The sequence below is a fragment of the Myotis lucifugus genome, unplaced genomic scaffold, assembly GCF_000147115.1.
Source record: "Myotis lucifugus unplaced genomic scaffold, Myoluc2.0 scaffold_0, whole genome shotgun sequence".
NCBI lineage: Eukaryota > Metazoa > Chordata > Mammalia > Chiroptera > Vespertilionidae > Myotis > Myotis lucifugus.
Window position 1 is genome coordinate 61,372,844 of NW_005871048.1, and position 23,475 is coordinate 61,396,318.

The following is a 23,475-nucleotide window of genomic DNA, read 5'->3' on the forward strand; positions in this document are numbered from 1 at the left end:
GAAGAGATTCATTCTAATCTCAGGTTCACTCTCAGTTTGGAATGTTCTAGAAATAGAGTATAGGGTGTTGTGAGGACTGAGGCCTGTGAGGCAGCCAGACCACTTACGCTTGCAAACTCATCCACAGGCATTCCCTGTTTCTGTATCTCTGTAAATCTGTATCTATCTATCTATCTATCTATCTATCTATCTATCTATCTATCTCTATGTCTTTCTGTTTGTTTCTGTCTCTGTGTTCCTTTTTAATTGGACCCTTAGGAAAGAATGAGAAAGGGCTTTTCTGCTTGGGATGGCATAGTCTCTGGCCTTGAGGTTTTCCTGCCAATTGAAATCCAACTGGACAGTGTCCATTGGCACGTGGGCCCACAGTGGACGTTCCTGATACATATATTGGTGCTCAAATATTTGCAGCCACTTTTTACCGGGCCTCAGGTTTGGCCACAGAGTATCAAGGAGTCGTAGCTCCCCAAGCACTGGGAATAACAGGTCACTATTCTCCCCTTTTTTGCCAGCAACTAGGAAGCCTGACACTGGACACACCACGAACTCCCCCTTTTTAAAAAAACTTAGGGTTTTGAAAACATTTCCCACCCTTGTTAGTCAGGGCAGTTGCACCAAGTAGGGTTATAATCCCTAGCTTTGAATCTCCTGTCCCAGTGTTGCCTCTCATAGGGACTGACCAACAGTGTCGTCACTGTTCTGCCACTTAAATGCATCTTTGGAAAGTACAGTGATGAATCCACATCCAGCTGTGGGTAGTGTGTGATTTTGTTTTCAACATTTCATCATTGAATAAGAAATACAAGTGGATGGTGTGTCCCTGGATGACTTCAGGATATGGTGTCCGTCTGAGGGGCATGCTGTGTGGGGAGCTGTTTACCTGTGTTCCTAGACAGACTCCCTGCGAGGTACTTGGCCAGCTCAATCTGTATTAGTCTCTCTGATGAGGAAGTAAATTTCTAGAAGGCAGTGCTCATATGTTCTATAGTTCTCTATAATCTCTACAATGCCTTGCACTTAGCATTACATGATGCATTTGTTAAGTTAATTTTCTATGAATTATGATTACATGAATGTTCATATCATTACTAGCTTGGCCAATTAACTAGTGTAAAATGGGCTTCAACCTCCATAGGAAGCCTCAGAGCTCCTTGTGACTTTGCCATTCCATTCCTTGATGAGTCCAATTAAAAAAAAAGTGCTATAAGGTCTGTATGCTGTTCAAGATAAAGGATTCTTTGTTTTCCTCTGGAGAGGAGGTGGGCAATGGACAAAAGGGTAGTGATTTTAAGGAGAAATGGTTATTAGCAAATTGAGTTCTTAATAACTGCTATTTTTAAGAGACTGGTGGGGAGGGTGTAGTAGTAAAAGAAATGAATACGGCATAAAAGTAAAACATAAAACGGAGGACAGGGCTTCTACTGTAGCGTCTCTGTTTGTATTAAGAGCCCTTTAGCTTTGCCTTTGCAGCTGATCATAATTCTGTTTCAGGTCAATTCCATTCTCCATCTGTTGGCAGAGCGAAATTTGGGCCACGCCCAAGATAGCAGATTCTCTGCCCAAATTACAGGTTAGAGTAGAAAGCCTAGCACAAAAGTATACGTGGATCAAGTGCTTTTATTTTGTTGACATCGATGCCTATTAAATGACTTTTATGTGCTCATATTGGGGTGATTTGAAAGTGAAATTGTTGAGTGTTGGCAGAAACTGAACCTAATTTTTTTAAAAATAAAAATTCTCAAACTGAAATGATTTGTTTGTTTTTGCTCTGATAGGTTCCTCGCATTGACTCCATGGAGAGTGTATCACCTGATTGCTGTCTCGATACTTGGGCGAGTTATTATGCAAATAATAAAGGATATGGTTTTGTCTAGAAAGAGAGGTAAGAAAGCTCAGAATTCACTGTGATGGGGTTTAGTTTTCTAGAGCCTGAATGTCTGATTTTTGTGCAGGCATCTGAACCAAGAAGTCCTTTGACAAGGAGCAGGAAGCCAGGGGATACAGGCATTGACTAGCTACTTTTAATGTTGATTAAATATTTATTTATTAAATATTTATTTATTAAATATTTATTTAATATCTGTTACTTATTTAACTGATGTTGTCCCTAGTCATAGCTATTGCTCTGGGCAAAAGGTTTATATGTGTTGGTTTCTCTTTTAGCTCTAAGCACTATTATGTAAGTACCATTTTGATATTTAAGGATATCAGTGAGGATAACAGTTAAATATTTATCACATACTGCATGATGAAAATGGGCCATTCAAAAATGGACTGGTTTAGGTAAATTTTTTTTTACCTCAAAATGAACAAAAAATTCAGGGCTTAAAACACAAGTAAGTAATGGTTAAAAAATTTTTTAATTAGTTGGTGATGAAAAATGAATTTTAAACATTAAGTTTAAAAGTGAGAACTTACATTATTTTTTACTTTTTCTGAAGGTGTTTACTGACTAGCTTATCTCTATCATAAATCTGAGCCAAGCTTTTTCATACTCGGAGGGTCCTCCTCTACCAGGGTTTGAGCTTGTTTTGCAAATGGGCAACTTGGAATAATTGAGCCCCGTGAATGTGGTAAGATTGATTTGATCAAAGATAGCTAAGAGAACGTTACATTCAGGTATTTGATTTCACTACACATGATCCCAAATGGACAGATAATTTTGGTTGGGGTTCTCGTGATGAACGTGCATAAGACCTGCCCGGAGTTCTAACCCCGACAAGGACACTGAGACCTCTTTGTGGAGGACACCCTCTCCTGATGCCAACTCTGAGACCAAGGATATTAGGTATTAGGTATTTACTATCATGATGTGGACTGCAATCCAGTTTATATTTTAAGTCTTTATAGTTCTTAAACTGAAATGTCTTCATTCTAGTGTTCTGGGAAGGTGAACAAACTTGTTTTTGTCCAGTTGTTGCTTTTCATGAATTTGTAGATTTAGACCAGGGGTGGGGAACCTTTTTTCTGCCAAGAGCATAATTTGTGGGCCATACAAAATTATCAGCTTAAAAATTAGCCTGCTCTATTTGGTCAAACATTTAGTGAACTCACCCCTTTTAGTTAACTCACCCCTAATGCCTTGGCAGGGCCAGACCAAATGATTTTGTGTGTTTTATGTACCCCACCCCTGATTTAGATGATATTCTTGCATGTGTTCTTCCTTCTCACCCTCTCTTCTCCTCTCTCCTTCCGTAACCCCCTCTTCTGTGTCAGAGAACAGATTCCTAACTTTTAACCCTAACAGGCACCTGCCCAGATGCTCTCTGCTTACCCATATGTGTGAAGGCCGCCCCGCGGTGGAGCATCTTGGTGCTCTGGGATTTTGTACCAGGGTTGGTGGGATCAGTGCATGGTGGTCCCCATGTCTCTGCCTTGATTCACAACTGGTAGAGGAGAGCCTGTTTTTCTCAAATATACTTTGTCACATTTTCACCCTCCAGAACCTTCCTCTTGGGAATCTTAGTAGAAATAGCCCCCTGACAAATTTTATCCCTAGTCATTTTAGCTCAGCAGCAGAAATGGACTCACAGCGCAAGCTGAGCGACTCCATATTTTCAGTGGTGCATCAGATTTGGTCCCAGCACAAGTTACGAGGAACAGACAAATGTGGAAGGCCAAGGATGAAGCTGGAAGACTTCATAACTGTCCTCTCACGCTCGGCCCCTTACACAGAGGTTGTTTTCAGCACTGACTCATTGCTTGATGTTCTTGACAATATGGAACTTTCATAGTCACGAAGTACAAGGAACCTCTGCATTGCAAAGACTTGGTCCTTTAAAAAATTAAGGTGGCAGAGTTGGGAGACTTGTAGCCTAAAGGGTCTAGTTCTTGAGCTGATTCACTCCATTTGCTAGCTGCGGAGAAACCCCATCATAGGCTGCCTCAGTGTCCAGTGGCTGCTATAAGAAATTACCACAAACTTGGTGGCTCCAAACAACAGACATTTCTTCTCTCATGGTTCTGGAGGTCAGTAGTCCAAAATCAGCATCACTGGGCCAAAGTCAAGGTGTCAGCAGGGCTCTGTCCCCGTTGGAGGCTCTAGGAAAGGGTCTGATCCCTTCCTTTTCTACCTGGGGTTGCTGGTGTCCTTGGCTTGTAGCCACATCACTCCAGTCTCTGCCTTCATGGTCACATTGCTGTCTCCTGTCTGTGTCAAATCTCCCTCTTCCCTCGTCTGTGACTGTATTTGGGGCCCATCTGGATAATCCAGGATAATCTCCATCTCATGACCCTTAGCTTAATTACATCTGGTAAATCCCTTTGTCCATACAAGTAACATTTTACAGGTCCCAGGGTTAAAACCTGATGTCTTTGGGAGCCATGATTCAGCCTACTACACTCTCTGAACCTCTTTACCCTATGAAATGGGAGAAGCCAACCTCTACTCCAAGGCTATGCAAGCGTTGAATAAGAGAGTGAAACAGAAGTGCCTTGGGCACAGTAACAGTCTACTCTGTTCAACTCTGCCACTTGATTGGAACAATGTGGGGTTGTTCCCTCTTCAGTCAGTCTGTGGGGCCTTTCTGTGCCAGGGCCTGTGTAGGTGCTGGGCTTCCAGTGCGATGCAGACACACCCCTGGCCTCTCCGCCCAAGTGGAGCTCTTATGCTCCATCCAGTGGGGCAGACATTTGTCAATGGCCAATCTTTCTGTCAGGGTTTTCACCGGGCACATTGCTCTGAATTCAGCATTTCCGCTCAATGAAGAAAACAAACCTGAGAAACTGGGTGAATGACTGTGCTTTCCCAGCACTACCCAGCCTATGACGGCAGAAACAGTGGTGCCTGCTTCGTCTTCTTCGCCAAGCCTTTTGGACAAAGACTCATCTGAGGCTGTAAATAGCTGGCAGGAGCCTGACTTTGCAGACTGTTCGGCCCAGGCCCGACTGTGATGAATTGGTCTCTGGGAGACTCAGAATCGGCTTCAAATTAGATCCAGATGCAGTTATAGGAACGCCATGGCCTCAAGCAGAACTGCCAACCGTTCTCACTAGGTACCTTGGCCGACAGCAACTGCAATGAGGAAAGGCGGACCCAGTCATCAGGGCTCAGGGGGCTGCTCTGTCTCCTGCTGTCCTTCCACTTCTCCACTTGGCTAAAGATATTACACGTCCACTGTTAAGAATGTAATTGTATTCCTCCACTCCCTCCATTATTAATTTTAATACCGTCTTAGATGCTTACTCTGAAATAGGTGAGCAAAAGCATGGAGATCCTTCTAGTCTCTGTTATGAGTCACCAACATGGGCAACCTCCATGACCACTTAGACTTAGACTTCTCCTTGACCACCTCCTCCTCTCTCTCATTGCTAAGGAACCGAATGCCTGTCCAGCTCTCTTTAAGATGCTGTGGGCTCAGAAGGGCTCCCCACGGCCACCTGAGCAGCATTCCCATCCACTGTCTCTACGCCTTTCCTCCTGCAAAATCTGCACTCCTGATTTGAGCCACGTGCTGGTTGCTACAGAACATGGACCTACCAGGAAGCGTGGCTATGAACTATATCAGTGATGGCGAACCTTTTGAGCTCGGCGTGTCAGCATTTTGAAAAACCCTAACTTAACTCTGGTGCCCTGTCACATGTAGAAATTTTTTGATATTTGCAACCATAGTAAAACAAAGATGTATATTTTTGATATTTATTTTATATATTTAAATGCCATTTAACAAAGAAAAATCAACCAAAAAAATGAGTTCGCGTGTCACCTCTGACACGCGTGTCATAGGTTCGCCATCTCTGAACTATATAGTCCTTTGTGCCCCTCCATTCCCTGTCATTCCTGCTTGTACCCTGATGGCTTGTATGACAATCTGGATTCGGTCACTTATTAGCGGCCTCATCTTTTACCTTAGCCTTGGGAAGTACAATGTCTCCAACCCCTGCAGAGGCCGAAGGTCGGTTTTCAGTGGACTCCTTTGTCCAGGCTCCTGCCCCTCGTTGTGGTGGGACCAGCTCTTGGTGCGTAGTTTTCCTGCTCAGCCTCTTACACTGCACTGTCCCTCAGCCCTGTGCAGCCCCAGCCTGGTCTGGGCTCTGTGATTGCAGTGCCACTGTCCTCACTGTTCTACATGCTAGCAGCCATGCTCATTTTTCCAATTTTTAATAACAAAGCAACACTCAGTACTATTGTCTCTTTTCTCCACTCTCGGCTCCAGTGTTATCAGAAATGTCATATGACAAGGAGAGTTGGTGCTTCTAGGATTTAGCCTATCCAGCTTTCCAACGTTTGTTGAGACCTCACTAGTGCTCATAATTCCTTGTATTCTTTTGTGTTGTTTATTTGCTTTGTTTTGATATTCCATCTAGTTCCAAAATACTTGAGGCAGCCTATAAGGAACATAAGATTGCTTACAAGAGGTCTAGTAGAAGAACAGGAGTCTAACATGGTGACCATAATTGAGCAACAGATTTATGTCTGGGCTTACTGGCAGCCAAGGCAAAAAGGGAGGCCAAATCAGACGTACAATTCTAATAATCTGATGAAAGATGCAAGCAATTTTGAGAAACATTTTCCTGGGGTTAAATTTTAAGTAGAACTTGTCACATAGATCTTTGGTAGGGGACACTTAAGAACAGGAGACAACATCTTTGTCATTTGCTGGTAAATGCTGAAACTGTCTTATAGCCATTTCATTTAAGCTGGTAGTTGAAAGTTTAATATTAAGGCATAATCTGATGAAGAAAATTACTGGGGAATTAAGAAAGCAAATGAGATCTAGGTATATTTTTTTTCTGTCAATTTTATTTGAGCCTAGATATAAACTCAAAATACCTAAAGAACGAATAAATAAAAAACCCCTTTCTCAAATAAAATGTCTTAATTCCCCTTTTGTCAGCACCATTTCAAAGATCACATTAAATGCCCTCTCTTTTGCCCTGGCTGGTGTTGTTAAGTGGTTAGAGCATCGGCCCATGCACCGAAGGGCACATACCTGGGTTGCAGGTTCAGCCCCTGACCTGTTGGGGCGAATGCGGAAAGCAGCCAATTGATGTGTCTCTCTCACATCCATGTTTCTCTCTCTTTCTCTCTCTCCCCCCCCTCCTTCTCTCCCTCCCACTCTCTAAAAATCAATGGAAAAAATATACTCAGGTGAGGATTAACAACAACAACCAAAAGTACCACCTCTGTTACGGGTGCTCTGTCTTCCCAGAAGTCTCATGGTTTGTGCTGCTTGTGTAGTTTCTTCCTTGGTTCGCATTTACTTGAGTGCAAGTTTTGGCTGCACCACTAGACGGTCAAGTCCTCAAGACAGGACCATGTGGTATATGGTTTTCCCTCTCCCATGGTACCTATCCAAGTGTTTTGCATGTAGTAGTATCTCAATAAAGGTGTGGATTAATTGCCTGAATTAGTTATTATGTCAGAGGTATACAAGGTATGATTGCAAAGTTCTAGGGTTTAAAGATGTAAGCATTGCATTTAAATAGGTCAGAATATTTCTAAGATGAGAAATGCCTCCAGAGAAAAATGCCCTGGTTAAGTTTCACCTATGCCTTCTCCTTATTGCAGGTGCACAGCTGTGGAGAAGCCTCAGTGAAAGGTAGGAGACTTCCTTTCAGTGTTGTGGCTAATGGGGGGCCTGAGGGGAGAGGTGACCAAGCCGCCAGGATAGAACTCTGAGGATAGTTTAATAATATTTTAGTGATAGGGACTTAAGTCCTATAGGAATTTGCAAGAATGGGAAAATTCACGCAAATCCAGTGGGGACTCATTTAAGAAATAGCTCACATCTTGCTATTATATTGGGCAACCTGAATATGTGCCAGTGACGATGCCTGAGGACTGGAAGTGAAGAAAGAAGGGTGGACTGGGAGTGAAGGAGGGGCGTTTTCATTGAGGATTTCCTTTCAGACTTCGTTTTGGGGCATGAATGGCACAGCTGGGGAGAACAGGGCGACCCCGGGCCCTGAAACTGCCTGAACATTCCCGGAGGGTTAACCGCGCTGCCATTCTGAGGACTTTGGGGTGGGAGGAGCAGGCGCAGGGCTCTGACGGGTGATGGTGCAGCACATGTGGACTGACCTCTTGACTCCTTGCCCAGCTGGAGACAGGTCACTTCCCTTTTCATTGGGTGTCACCTCCCTGAAGTAGAAGCACATTTCCAAATGGCAGAGAAAAGAGCCGGGCAGTTGACGAGGGAGCATGATTCACTTTGCTAGCTGTGCATATGAGAGGTGGAAAAATGAGGAAAGTGGAAGGATTCATATTCCAGTAAAATGAATTTTTATGGGCACTTGTTTGTTTGTCTAAATCCTGCCTTAAAGAAACATTCTGGTATTACTTAGAGGGAGGGGTTTGGGGTGCTCGATATATGTAAAAGTGGACAGCATGAAACGAATGCACAAAAAGGACCAAACTGCTGTTCAAATTCTCTTAAAAAACACACAAAACTTGGTATTTTATGTGCCTTGAAAGCTGTGCTCTTGGAAATATTGAGTGTTTCAGGTGTAAAGGGTAATTTTATGGCCAGTTGACTTCTGCCTGCTTATTCCTTCATTCCGGATCCCAAATTTCCATGGACAGAATGTTTGTGAACTTGACAGGAGACTCCACAGAGGGAGACACTGGATATAAGAAAACTGACCCCCGTGGTTCTCAGGGTGGAGGAAGGATGGGTGGGAGGGATGACATGGCCCAGGGGGAACCAGCAAGGCTCTGACAGTCATTTGTCTCGAGATATTTCCCGGAGCCCAGTGTTCCAGTCTGTGTGCACCTAAGGATGGGGGCTGGTTGTCAGGGGAGCCAACCATGGGATTAGAGTGTTGGCATTTTCAGTCCTAACCCCTGACCTCCGGAGAGGGGAGAGGGGCTGGAGGTTGAACCAGTCACTAATTGCCAGTGATTGAATCCGTCATGTCTGTGTAAAGCAGCCTCCGTAAAACCCCAAAAGGGCAGGGCAGGGAGAGCTTCGGGGTCGGTGGACATATGGAGAGACCGTGGAAGCTATGGGCCCTTTCCCCTACCTCGTGCTATGCATCTCTTCCATCTGGCTGTCCCTGAGTTAGATCCTTTGTGATAAATTGCTAATCTAGTAAGTAAAATGTTTCTCTGAGTTCTCGTAGCTGCTCTTGCAGACTAATCCAACTCAAGGAGGGGATCATTGGAGCCGCCGACCTATAGCTGATGGGTCAGAAGCACCTGGGAGCCGCCAACCTATAGCTGATGGGTCAGAAGCACCTGACAGTGGGACTTGTGATTGGTGTCTGAAGTGGCGGGGGTGGGGGTGGGGGGCGGGGGAGGCGATATTTTCCCATACTTTTTTTCACTGCAGTTCCATTGTATAATTTCACTCCGAATCTATTCATCTCATTGAAGATGTGAAATTAAAATATGTATTCCTCAAATTCTTTAAAAAATATATATATTTATTTATTTTAGAGAGGAAGGGAGAGGGACAGAGAAACACCAATGATGAGGGAGAATCATTGATTGGCTGCCTCCTGCACGCCCCCCACTGGGGATTGAGCCTGCAACCCAGGCATGTGCCCTGACCAGGAATCGAACCCTGACCTCCTGGTTCATAGGTTGACGCTCAACCACTGAGCCACACCGGTCGAGCCCTCGAATGCTTTTGATGAAGATTTGTTATGTTGTTTACAGTGATTCTTGGCGTCTGCTACTGGGTAGTGCTTGTGGTTTTTAACATTGGAAAATGTAAAACCACTTTATTTTAAGGATAAAATACAGTGATGGGTAAGAGGATCCTTGGAAGCAGAGAGAGCTTCCATGTGGACCAGGGGCTTTCCACTGCCAAGGTCTCAGGTGCTGAGCTCAGCACCTCGCTCTCACTTGGCCGTAGGTAGAATCCACACGCACACCATGGCTGCACGGCAGATTCCCAGATTAGCAGCCTAGGGTGAGTTTTAACTCTCTCTAGCACTGGGCAAGTAGTTTGTGTTCAACCTCAGAATGAGCCAGACCTTCTCTTCATGGGGCTCTCGTTGGCTCATTAAGGACCATTAAATGCACTGTTAAAAGGTGAACCAAATAATGGAGCGCTCTCCCTTCATAAAGCCATTGTCAAGTTTTTACATGAAAAGGGAGCTCCTCAAGAAGGGAACCTGTGCACTGTTGGTAAGAATGCAAACTGGTGCCACCGCTATGGAAAACAGTATGAAGGTTCCTCAGAATATTCAGAATAGAGCTACTGTATGATCTAGCCGTTCCATTTCTGGGTATAAATCCAAAGGAAATGAAAACAGGTTGAAGAGATAGCTGCACCCTCATGTTCATTACAGCCTTATTCACAATAGCCAAGGTGTGGAAACGCCCTAAGAGTCGGCAGATAAGTGGATAAAGAAAATTGGTATATATACACAGTGCACTATCACTCAGCCATTAAAAAAGAAGGAAATACTAGAAAAATGAATTTTTAAAAAGGAGGAAAATCTGCCATTGTTGAGTGCCTTACATTAAGTGAAATAAGTCAGACAAAGACAAAATACAGTATGATCTCACTTGTGGAATCTAAAAAAGCTGAACAGGGTAGATGGGTAATTGCCAGGGGTTGGGGGTTGGGGGAATGAGGAGATGTTGGTCAAAGGGCACAAACTTTTAGTTATAAGGGGATCTAATGTACAGCATGACTATAGTTAACAATACAGTATTGTATATACTTGAAACTTGTTGATAGAGTAGATTTTAAATGTTCTTACCGAAACAACAAAATGGTAACGATGTGAGGTGAAGGGTATGGTAAACATTTTGCAATATATAAGTGTACACATCATCATATTGTTCACCTTAAACTTATATGATGTTTTATGTAAATTACACCTCAATTAAGCTGTGGTGGGGGGAGGAGTGGGGAAGGAATGCCTCACTTGTTACATCTAGTGGCTTATTATTTCAGACTGTTGTTTACTCTTTGGGAACATTTGCTCTTGTCAGCTAAGCTCAGCTTAAAGAATTTCCTTCAAAATTGAGCAGGAAGATGGTAGTGTACATGCACACCTATGCATGTGTAGTTTTTCTGGACACTCTAGAGGTTTTTATAAAGTTTACTACATAACCGTAAAGCCAGCACCTAATTTCCAATATTGTCGTCAGCAATGAAATTTGAATAATTTTAATCACAGGCCATTCACATTTGGTTTTTGTGCCTGGAAAATTCATCTTGTACAGATGTGATTCTTGGTGGGTAAATTCTGGGAAGCATTCAGGCTTGACCTATTTTTTTTTTTTAAATAACCAATAAGTACTAATTCTACAACCTGTGAACAGGATTTATGCGGAGCTGTCTGTCAGCCTAACCAAATTAACATCTTTTATGACTCATTCCTGGTATTGAAATGAAACCTGATCCATAGTGTAATAGCTTTTTATTTCTGCATGTGACTGTGGCCGCTGGCTGAACAAAACCCCCTGTTAACAAAGGAAAAATTGTGCACATCCCTTTTTAATAACAAAGTTGTTTCCAGTTAGGCCACGTGTTTTTAACCCTGGTTCTTTAATAGTGGTGTGCATCATAACCCAGGTGAAGGAGCTCTCCTCATCCTAAATCTTGTTTCATTGTTCAGTGCCAATTTACCGAAAATACAGGGGTTTTTCGTGGCAACTAAACGGATTTTGAAAATTGTGGCTGAGAGCTTTGGGATTTTTCTGACAGACTCCCCCAGAATCCCCGAGCTGCAGCCGGTCTCCTTCATAGGAAGTGGGAGTGTAATGTAAGCCATTAAGTAGTGCATTGGATCTACTCTGCTCAGCCTTGAGCTGACTCTTTGTAGGCACAGCGGAGGGTTAACAGTCAGTCTTTCTAGACCAGTGGTTCTCAACTTTGGCTGCACATTAGAATCACCTGGGAATCTTTTTAAAATCCTGATTTCTGGGCCTCATCCCCGGAAATTCTGTTTCTTTGTTACTAATGTTGTGGCCCCACTTCATAACAAAGAAACAGAATTTCGGAGGGTGAGGCCCAGAAATCAGGATTTTAAAAAGATTCCCAGGTGATTCTAATGTGCAGCCAAGGTTGAGAACCACTATTCTAGAGCCAGCAGGGATTATACCAGGTGTGAGCTTTTTGCGTCTAGCTGAGTCACATTGCCAGATGACACCTCTTAACTTGACTCTCTCACCTGCTCTGAGGAGAAGTCGTTATGTGGCCCCACTTCATGGAATAAATGCCCTCTGTATTGTCAGGGTCCAGATAACTGCTAAAGTGTTGTAGCTGGATTCCCCCTCTCTCCTGCCCCAGGAAGAAGAGCCAAGAATCTTTGGTTGTAAAACCCAAGTCCTGAGCTTGCCCCACCTCGCATGCCCAGAATGAACTGGAGCATTTAAGTAAGAAATGTCTGATTAAATCCTTGAGCCCAATATTATGTTAAAAGTGAAAAGTCATCCAGCGTTTGCTAAATTGTCTCCTCTGAGGAAGAGAATTTAATGTGAGAACTGCTTTTTATATTTATGAATCATTATTCCTCATCAAAATTGCATAGACGGTGAATTATCAAGTAAACAGCATCAAATAGTCACGTGTGTTAAATAACAAAAATGCAACCAAGTACATTTTAAAGATCTAACTGGCTTTGTTGAATAATTCATGAATCGGGCAGCATTCAGCTAGCAAATAGGAGTTCCAAGGAGCTGTACAAGATGGAAGGCTTGTATAGAGAGAAGGGAGAAGGGATTGGAAAGAACTGACAACCTCAGCATCCTTCCCGGGATAGAAAGGGCCTGTATGGAAGATGACCTCATAGGTGCTCATCAGACAATTCCAGACTGACTGTTTAAGATTATATTCCTGGGGAAAGTTGAAATTGCAGTTAGGTTAGGTAGAAAGCCTTGGTTTGGTGATGTGGGCATAGCCCAAGTGGCTCCATTTGAGGCTTTCTCCACACCCTCCCCCGCCAACACATGGTAACTTGAAAAGTTTACTCTCTTTCTTTGCTGTTAGGTATGGAAGTAATTCTGACTCATGCATTGAAACTACTAGATTTTACAGGTTTAGGATTTTTGAATGTGTCTGAAAAGTCACCTTGTAACTTGTATTTTGTAACCTTGTGCTTGTACCTTTCTAATAAGGGATAATATTTGGCAACTATTTTTAGTTTAATTGCAGCCAGAACGATAGACAGGGAGCCACATCTCCCTGAGCTTTCAAAGACAACCTTTCTATGAAGGATGCATTTGGTTGGATTAAATGAAAAGAAAATTTCCTCAAGAAAAGAAATTAACAAATTCAGAATATGCTGGATTTTAGCAGAAGCATAGCTGTGCTTGGGTGAACTTTTGGCTGAAGATGTCTGGGCTAGGCTGGTAGCTAAGCAGCACTGTTAAAGTCTCTACCCTGCCAAAATAAAAATCCGAATAGCCCTTTTATTCCTTTCTAAAAAAATAATAATTGAGCACAATTCTGTAGTCATGTATTGCACAATGGGGAGTCAAAGCCCCTTTCTTCCTCAGGAAAGAACAGATCCAGTCATTGATGGAGAGAGAGCCAGCTCTTTTAGCCAGAGCTACTGAGGTTGGGCCCGAAAGTTTCCCAAAGGTCTTCATCCGAATTCCAATCTGTTGTGTTCATTTTTTGAAGTTATACTTTGAAATTACCTCACTTGAATACAAGTATGGGTCAAAGGACCAAAAGCAGTCTTTAAAGCTGTTTTGGAGGACAGTGATATGGAGAATTCTGCTTAATTTTTTACCGTCAAGTGAACCCATATAAAAATTTATTTTTGAGGTTGTTTTTTTAAAAATATTTTTTATTGATTTTAGAGAGAGAGGAAGGGAGAGAAACATCAATTGGCTGCCTCCTGCATGCCCCCTCCTGAGGATTGAGCCTGCAACCCAGGCATGTACCCTGATGGGGAATCAGTGAACTCTTAGTGTGTGAGATGATGCTCAACCAACTGAGCCACACCAGCCAGGGCTATTTATGAGTTTTTAAAATGCCTCATGCTTGACATTTAAGGGCCATTCTTTTCTCTCAAGAGTCTATCAAACTAAAATACATGCCTATAATGTGACTTTGGGGGGAAAAGCTCTTCATGAAATTGACATGGATCTTCATAATAGCGGTTGATAAATTTCCCAAGGCATCTATATATATAAAAATCTAACCAACCATCTGAACGACTGGAACAATTGGAATGACTGCTCAAACATTCGCTGTGACATGCACTGACCACCAGGGGGCAGATGCTCAATGCAGGAGCTGTCCCCCAGGTGGTCAGTGGGCTCCCACAGCCAACCTCCTGTGGTCCCTATCCCCAGATGGCCACCCCTCCCCCGCATAGGCCTCTATCGCCCGCCAAGCTGAGGGACCCCACCCATGCATGAATTCGTGCACCAGGCCTCTAGTTAAAAATAAAATGAAAGAGGAAGTGCAGTACATTTGAGAGCCCACTGTTTCAATTGATAAGGGCAGTAAATTGTCAGACCTGTTCCTCCGTGTACATTCCATTTATGAGTAACATATTCTCTTATGTTCAAGCAGGTATTTCGAGTCAAAACATGGACAGAAACCCAGAGGTCAGGCTCCCTGTGGGTCTCGGAGCAGCAGCCTTTACGTGAGCCTAAATACTTAATACTTAGGACTCCTTAAGTGAAATGCACTCAATATTATATTTTATCATACTTTTTGTTTTTTGATAGTTTTTAACATTTCTTTAAATTAATGTAATTTCACAATAATCTGATTTAACATTAGTTCTAGCACCACCCCCACCCCCACCCCCATTATTTTAGATCTGCTACATTTTTGCCTAATTAAGTGTCATTCCCAGTGGCAGCCCTTGAATCTTTATAGCCACTTGATAACAAATGAAAGTTCCTACTCTGATCATTTTCATCCATGTTTCATCCATCTTAACCCCATGCTTACTAGATTTGATTAGGTAGTAGATCTTGAATTATTAAGGATTTGAAAATGTAGTTCATTTATAAATATATAAAATAATTAAACTAGACTAACTGCTACCTAGTAGCATTCTTTCTCTGCTTCAGTAAATTTAAATTACCAGAGAAGGAAGACTAGTAGCTGAAATTTCTCTTAACTTGCCCTAACCTATGCTACGATTATTTGAATATATAGACTTCACAGGTAGTTAAAAGTTCCTTCCTTCCCTCCCGCCCTTCCTACCTTCCTTCCTTCCACATCCAAACCTGTAGAGAATTTTTACAAGAGTTTATTTGTGTCAAAACTGACATCAATGCTGGGAAACAAGATCTCAAATGCTTTGAGAATGGTTTGCAGTTTCTTGTATGTATTTGGAATAAAGGAGGGAACATAAGGAAGATTACATGGAGGTGGGAGAAAAACCAGGCAGGGATTGAATTACAGGATAGTTATTAAGATTATGTGTTCTCCTGAGGGTGGTTACTCTTCCCACGGGTCTGGAAAAGGCATTTTAAAGCTTAAGGCAAAGATAAAACTTTACTAGGGAAGTTACAAACCTGGTATTGACTACTCACCATGACCTGCCCAGTTAGGAATGTATTTACTTTTGCTTAGATTTATTACAGTGCCTGCCTTTGGTCTGCACTTTCTCTCTCTCTCTCGCTATTTTTTTCTCTGCCTGTCTCTTTCTATTGTTCCCAAACATTTTATTTGTAGTCACATTTCCCTAACAGCATTTAAAATATATTTTTTCTTATTTTAAAAATAATACATGCTAACTTAGAAAACTGAAAATATAGGAAACAGTAAGATGAAAACCCAAATCCCTAATAACCCCATCACCTAGAAATTAAACTCACTTTCAGTTTTATTTCCTTCCAGTCTTTTTGTAAAATTATACACACACAGACACACACACACACACACACACACACACACACACACACACTAGTGGCCCATGCACGAATTCATACACATTGAAAGGAAATTAATTAGAAGAAATATTTTAATATCACTATTCGCCCTTTCTCTATAATAGAAGTGTCAACCAAATTCATGATCCACAATGACATATCGAAACACACACATGCGATTGGCACCAGCGAGAGCTTTATGTGTATTGCACATGTGCGAGTCAACTTAGCCATATATATATATGATAAACTTGCTTAGTTAGACCTGCTTTCTGATTTAGCTAAACATTTTCCAGCCCAGTGAAGCACCCCAACTTCTCTTTCAGGTAATTGTCAGGAACACAGCAGTAAATATCAACACAAAGCAGATTATTATTGTAGATCACCCAGTGAGAACAAAGGGTAAAATATTTAACTGTAGCAGTGTTTGACTATATTCTGCACAGTGAGAAAACCTGAAGTCATTTTCAAGGCCCACCATTTCTTACTTTTCAGTCGGGTCAAGTTTCTAAGCTTTCTAAATATCCGTTTTCTGACTAATGAATAGAAAATAGGGTTCTACTGAGTCTCCTATCTACCTACTCCAGGACTTTTGTGAGGATCAAATGAGATGAGGCATGTGAAAATGCTTCACAGACATTTGGTTAAAATGTTTGCACCTGTTATAAAGCAAGTCCTGTTTCTGGGCTGCAGAAACTGCAAGGAGGCTAGTTGTCGCTAGGGAAAGGAAGCCAGGCATTGCTATGTGACATCATTACCCGGACTGACACTTAGCATATTAGCCTTTTATATGTATAGACTAGAGGCCCGGTGCACAAAAATTTGTGCACTCAAGGGGGAGGGGGGTCCCTCAGCCCGGCCTGTGCCCTCTCGCAGTCTGGGACCCCTCGGGAGATAACGACCTGCTGGCTTAGGCCTGCTCCCGGGTGGCAGAGGGCAGGCCCAATCCCTAGGTGCAGCCCCTGGTCGGGCTCAGAGCAGGGCCGATTGGGGAATTGGGGCGCCTCCCCCTGTCATGCACAGAGTAGGGCTGATAGGGGAGTTGGGGCACCGCCCCCTGTCACACACAGAGCAGGGCGGATCAGGGGGTTGGGGCGCCGCCACTGTCACACACAGAGCAGGGCGGATCAGGGGGTTGGGGCGCCGCCACTGTCACACTCAGGGCAGGGCCGATGGGGAGGTTATGGCTCTACCCCGTCACACACAGAGCAGGGCCCGTGGGGGGGTTGGGGCGCCACACCCTGTCACACACAGAGCAGGGCCGATCAGGGGGTTAGGACGCTGCACCCTGTCACACACACAGCCGCAGGGCGATCAGGGGGTTGGGGAGCTCCCCCCTATCAGGCACAGAGCAGGGCTGATCAGGGGGTTGGGGTGCCTGCCCCTGTCACGAACAGAGCAGGGCGGATAGGGAGGTTGTGGCCCCGCCCCCGTCACACACAGAGCCGCAGGGCGATCAGAGGGTTTGGGCGCTGCCCCCGTCACGCTGATCCCGGTGCCGGGAGGCCTCGTGGCTCCGCTGATCCTGGTGCTGGGAGGCATATTACCCTTTTACTATATAGGATAGAGGCCTGGTGCACGGGTGGGGGCTGGCTGGTTTGCCCTGAAGGGTGTCCTGAATCAGGGTGGGGGTCCCCACTGGGGTGCCTGGCCAGCCTGGGTGAGGGGCTGAGGGCCGTTTTCAGGCTGGCGAGTGACTGAAGCTCCCAACCGCTCCTTTTTTTCTTTATTCTGGGCCAGCTTTAGCTCTGAGGCTCGGCTCCAGCTCTGAGACCTCGGCTGCTGAAAGCAGGTATCTGGTTTGTTTGGGTTCTATAATCAAAACACTGTTTCACCTCCAGCTCTGAGATCCTGGCTGGCTGAAAGCAGGTTTCTGGGGTTTTGTTTAGCTTCTATATTTGTAACAATGTTTCAAACTGCAAGCTCAGAGGCCGGCAGCGGCAGGCGGGGAACGTTGGCTTCCTCCGTCACTGAAGCAAGCAAGCCTCCTGTTAGCTTCAAGCTGCCTGGCTGCCGGCCGCCATCTTGGTTGGTAGTTAATTTGCATATCGCCCTGATTAGCCAATGGGAAGGGTAGTGGAGGTACGGCTAATTACCATGTTTCTCTATTATTAGATAGGATGGCCTGTCGCTAGGGAGAGGAAGCTGGGCATTGCTATGTGACGTCATTACCCCGTGCCCACAGCAACCGTTTCCAGGCTGGCCATGGAGTCTCAGCAGCGTCGGCTGCGATTTGGTGGGCTGGCACTCCGGGGTGGTGGTGGGGCCTGTGTCCCACTTGGGGGAAGCCGAGTGTTGTTTTGTCAGCCAGGTCTGCGGTGCCGTTTCTCTGTGCACATCACGGCAGCTCCTCCATTGAGCATCTGCCCCCTGGTGGCCAATGCGTGTCATAGCGAATGGTTGAAAGGTGGGAAGGACACTTAGCATATTAGCCTTTTATATAGATAGATGTTCATTCACTTATCCATCCTTTTAAGAAATGCTTATTGAATGCCTTATTGCCAGGCATTTGTGGAAGAAAAACAACAACAACAGACACACAACCAGGTCCTTGTGGAATTCACAGTAGAGTGAGTGAGCAGAAAATAAATGTTACTACAATAGATAATGTTAGATGGCGTTTAAGAGAAACTAAAGTAGTAGAGGGGATTAGGGAGTATAAGGGTGGGCAGGGAGGGTCAAGTTGTAATAAAATAAATGTAAAAATCTTCCTTAAAAAGAGTTTTGAGCACAGACTTGAAGGAGGTGAGGTTGGGAATCATGTCTGGAGGACATGCAAGTGCAGATAGACTAGCAAGTGCAAAGGCCCTGAGGCAGAAGCTGTGTTTGAGGGTGGTTTTTCTTTTATACCAGTAAGTTTTTTTGTGTGTTTTTTTTTTTTAATGCAGCGATAGTAACTGGAATAAATGGAATATTGTGTAGCTAATTCAGATCATGTTGTACAAGAATATTTCAGGCTGTGAAATCTACCCCTTATTGTTCATTGTAGACTTAAAGCAAGTACAGAGAGAGATACAATGCATCATCTAATATAATTATACGTTGGGACATAAATGTGGTATCTCGGTGTGAAGGGAATATAGGTAGTTTTAATTTTCTTGATTTTGTTTACCCAGTTTATTACTTTTATTCTATAATGAACACACATAGCCTTTATCATGAGGGGGAGACAAGATATTCAATGAAGGGGGGTGACCCGTTGGGCAGGGTGGGGCCTATGACAGCAGATGTGGGAGGTAGAATGGAACTCCGCAGGCAGCACCGCTTTGGGTATTCACCTCACTTAAGTGCCAAAGAGCTGCGGTCCAGAGACGGGCTCTGGTTACGAGGAGAGAGCCTGGCTGGGCTCCGTCATTGGAAACAAGGTCAGGGCCCAGGTCCAGAGAAACCACTGGGCCCAAAGGAGGGGATGGAGCCTCAGAAATCAGTCTGAGGACACTAAGCCTCATAGGATAGGGTTATAGAAAAATTATTAATGTATTATTAAGTAAGATGTTGAAATCATTAATTTCCAAGGTCAAGTGGTATCTGAAGGATGGGATAACATTTCTGAAATTCTCCTTTTCTATGGCTTAGTGACAAGCCCCAGACTGAGCCTCTGGGTACATGTGAAGGGGCTGAAGTGGGTATTCTCATGATTTAGGTGTCTGTCTTACAAGAAAGTTTTACTTACATAAAATGTGGAACTTCTTGTGTCATCCAGAGTAAGATAGATATTTATAGTCTTGTGCTCAAACTATAGTCTTTGGGCAACTTAAACAAGAATGAATCTGAGAAGGCATGTGTTCTCTTCAGAACAACTCACCCCTGGGTTCTGTTGGCCCGTCCACCTGTCTGTCCATCTATCAGATATCAGCTGTCAATCTATCAGTCTATCAATCTACCTACCTGTACTTATTTCTTAATTATATTTATTGATCACATTTGATATATTGAAGAACACGTGGGATACATACATAGGTTATCAGACATTATAATGAAATGAATACACACGAGCCTTTCCTCAACCAGGACTGGTGCTGTTGTGTCTCCCTACCCCCTTCTGCTGCCTCCCCACACCAAAGGCAAGCATGGTTCTGAATTTTGTGCTCTCTATTTCTTTGCTTTTAAAATTATATACATATTTGTGTATGTATACATATAAATACCTATAAACATGCACATATTTAAATTACATTGTATGTATTTCTAAATCAACTTTTTGTTTTTGAAGTCTATGAAAATGCGACCATATTTATGTTTTCTAGAACTAGTGTCTTAGCGTTAAATGTTTTTCAAGAAGATGACTCCCACATTGCTGTGTATAGCTCTAGTTCATTCCTTTTTGTTGCTGTATCATATTCTATCACGTGACTATACCACAGTTTATTTAGACCTCTATTTTCACTGGACTTTGTATTTTTTTAAACCAGGCTGTCCATTGCTTCTGTGAGTTTGAGTATACTATATGGCCTTACCAAAGATCACAAAAAGAAAATGCCCAACACGTAAGTGAATGGTTTCCTGAGCCAGAATGCTGTTGTCAGCATAAGAAACGTCCAAACCTATAGGAATGTTTATGAGTTTATTTGAGCAAGCTGATGACAATTGCCAGGAAGCAAAATCTCAAAGGATTGATAAAATGCCCTAGAAAATGGCAGTTATACCACTTATTTTATATATCAGAATCAAGGGAAGATTTAAGGGGGTTGCATGAAATTCATTGGTGATAGATTAGGGAGCCAGGAGAAAGCAACGTGAGAAAGTCTTTGGGATTGGATAAAGGGTAAAACAAATAGACACATACTTCTTGTACATAGGTGGGTGCAGGATTGTTAACAGTTAGCAATTAACACAACAACAATAACAATGAGGGACACGGTGGTCTCCTGCTCTGGTAGGAGTCTGGAGAAAGGAAATTACCTTGACATTCCAAAGATATGTTATCATAGATGCAAAAAGATAGTAGACAGGCTCAGTGAAAATGAAGATTGACGTTTGTCAAGGAAGATACTGGCCTAAGACATGACTACCCACTACGACTCACTTTTAGTTGAATGTTTTCATGTCAGACCATCCTGTGTGGTTACTTTAGGTCTCTGAGTTTATAAGGCCCACCATGCAGGCCTCCCCTGAGCTTGCCAGGTTAGTATGTGGCCCCTTTTTGCCTACACCGTACATTTGAAGGCTTGTGCAAAATCTGCACCAATTCTTGGGCTCTGACACCTATTTTACAAATATTTCCTTGCAAGACTGCTCTAGTGTTGGCTGCCACTAGAGGGTGCATAAGAGAAGCTAAGAATAACTTGGCTATGTTGAAACCTAGCAGCTGGCTCCAAAGTGTTATTAGTGTTGCATATTTCAACAGGGCAAAAATAGTATTGCTCCTAAAGTTACAAGAAGAAAATACAATTAAAGGTTATGTCAATATCCAGAGACATATGCACGTGGGTACACATATATTTTAATGTAGTAGCGGGAGTGAAGAAAAGAACAGGGAGTAAGATAAGTGATGGAAGGGTGCATCAGTGGAGACTAAGACGGACTAAGTGGGGAGGAAACCCACAAATCAGTGACAGATGACTGTGCTTCTTAGTGTAGGAACAAGCTGATGGCTTGGGAGGCCTCCAGGAACCCAGTGGTACGTTGAGTGCACCCCCATGTCTTTCCACTGTCTTATGAAATCTTTTGGCGGTTGTTTATTATGTGCTCCAAAGTCTGTCCTTCCCTAACTGGGCCCTGACTTAGTACTTCTTCCTCTCTTGGAAACGAATGGAAACATGGGTTTTTCAGAGCTCTAAATATTCTTGAATCGTGAATCCCAGAAAATGGCTTAATTTGCAGTTGTGTGGAGAAAGGACCTCTGCATGAATTGACCCATGAAATGCTAAAGGCAAAGGTCCCTGCTTGTTGAGAAGTGAACAAAAGAAAAAAGGCTGCAGGATTGTGTGGTGTTCGTGGTAGACTGAACACCCCTCCCACCGCCACGAAAGGTGTCTACCTCCTAATGCACAGGCCGTCTTCTCTGTTCCTCCCATGATACAGGGACTTCGCAGATGTGATTAAGTTAAGGATCTTAAGGTGGGGGATGATCCTGGATTATCCTGATGGCCCCGTGTCATCATGAGAGGGAGGCATGCAGGCAAAGAGAGGAGATGCTAAGCTGCCGGCTTTGATGATGGACCATGTGCCCTTCGCTGGTTATTTTAGTCATGTCTCCCTTCTAATTGTTTTTTGAAAGAGGAAGGAATATGTAGGAAGGGGGGGCATTGAGGGGGAAAGCATTATTGAGAGGTATTTGGTCAAAGGTGGAAAAGAGGCATGTGATGTTGTAGCCTTATTGAGTAGATTACATTACTACTCGTGCTGTTCGTTAGGTTTTTTTTTTTTTGAAGGCTATTCTTACTTGTGCTTGTTTTTAATACCTGAACAACTGGGAGAGAGAACTTATAATCCTGCAGTCATTTGGCTTGTCTTCTTGGAGAGTATTTTTAAACTATAATTTCAGAGCCATCTAATGCCGTTACAGCATCAACAGTGCTTTGGGCATTCAGTCCTGCTTTAGACTTAGAGGCGTTTCATTGCTTCCTCTGACACCACTTTTTAAAAAGATCTTTTCCTTGATGTTTGCCTTGATTAGGGGTGGGAGGGGGTCAGTTGTTTATTAAAATGAGTGATGATATTTTCAGTCATGACTCAGGAGTCATCTGCCTGGGAAAGAAAACTGTCTCAATTCCAACACTTATCAAGCTAAATATCCTCAAGTCAGAAATGGGTATTTATTTTGAATACATTGCACATTTAAATACTTCTTTCCCCCCTGTGACTAAGTTGGAATGAAATCATCTGGCTTTAAAGGGCTTTTGATGGATGCACCATGCTTGGAATAGAACATGAAGACTCAGGAATCAAGAGAAGTGGGAAAAGAAACTTGTCATTTTAAGTTGAGCAACAAATCTGGAACTGATTTAGGGCCCAAACAGGACTGTCCCAATCTGGGGCCTCATTAAGTTGGAATGGAAAAGGCCGCCCTCCTGCACAGTCTGGTTCATATGCGAGATGTTCAGTAAATGCCTGGTGACTGAATCCGGCCACTTCTACTTCCTCATGGAGGGGAGAAGGGTTCCTGGTTTGAGGAATTTGTTGTTTTTTTTTTGTGGGGTGGGGGGAGGGAATACATGGAAAGTCAGAGGTCAGCTTATAAGTTTGTCTTTGTTCCTTGTTCCCCAACAGTGAAAGAATGCACAGCTGGTAGTAAATGAATTTTCTCCCCCTGGTTAGAAAATGGGATCAATAATGTAATCCATAGCCAGAAGTAGTTAGCTAACATTCTAGGAAAAGTTTTCCTCTTGATACTGGTAACTGATTTCTGGAATGGAAAACAAGTGATTCTCTGGTAAGCAGGGGATTTTGAGAAGCAGAGGGAGGCCAGTGAAGAAGTGGATAAGGCTGCTGTGACCGGTTGACACCCCAATATTGCATCAATGACGTTGCGCAGTGCTGTTGCCTGAGCTCACTGCCTAGCCCGTGGTCGGCAAACTGCGGCTCGTGAGCCACATGCGGCTCTTTGGCCCCTTGAGTGAGGCTCTTCCTAAGCCTGAGGAGTACCCTAATTAAGTTAGTAACAATGTACCTACCTATATAGTTTAAGTTTAAAAAATTTGGCTCTCAAAAGAAATTTCAATCGTTGTACTGTTGACTAATGAGTTTGCCGACCACTGGCCTAGACTTTGCTTGACCTCTTGGCC

The 23,475-nt window shown here is 43.4% G+C and overlaps 1 protein-coding gene across 6 annotated transcripts in view; it reads left to right on the forward strand.

The window, feature by feature from the left end:
- The window catches only part of RETREG1 (reticulophagy regulator 1), a 104,130-nt gene that overhangs the window by 15,986 nt on the left and 64,669 nt on the right, over positions 1 to 23,475 (forward strand). For 2 of the 6 annotated variants that reach the window (XM_023752239.1, XM_006081494.3), the window contains exons 2-3: positions 1,776 to 1,882; positions 7,511 to 7,541. In XM_023752239.1, coding sequence (XP_023608007.1) covers positions 1,776 to 1,882; positions 7,511 to 7,541 — 138 coding nt within the window. Of the gene's footprint in view, positions 1 to 892; positions 909 to 1,775; positions 1,883 to 7,510; positions 7,542 to 14,432; positions 14,506 to 23,475 lie in introns of those variants that run through there. The other 4 variants (XM_023752249.1, XM_014453274.2, XM_023752257.1 and 1 more) reach the window with 3 other exon arrangements.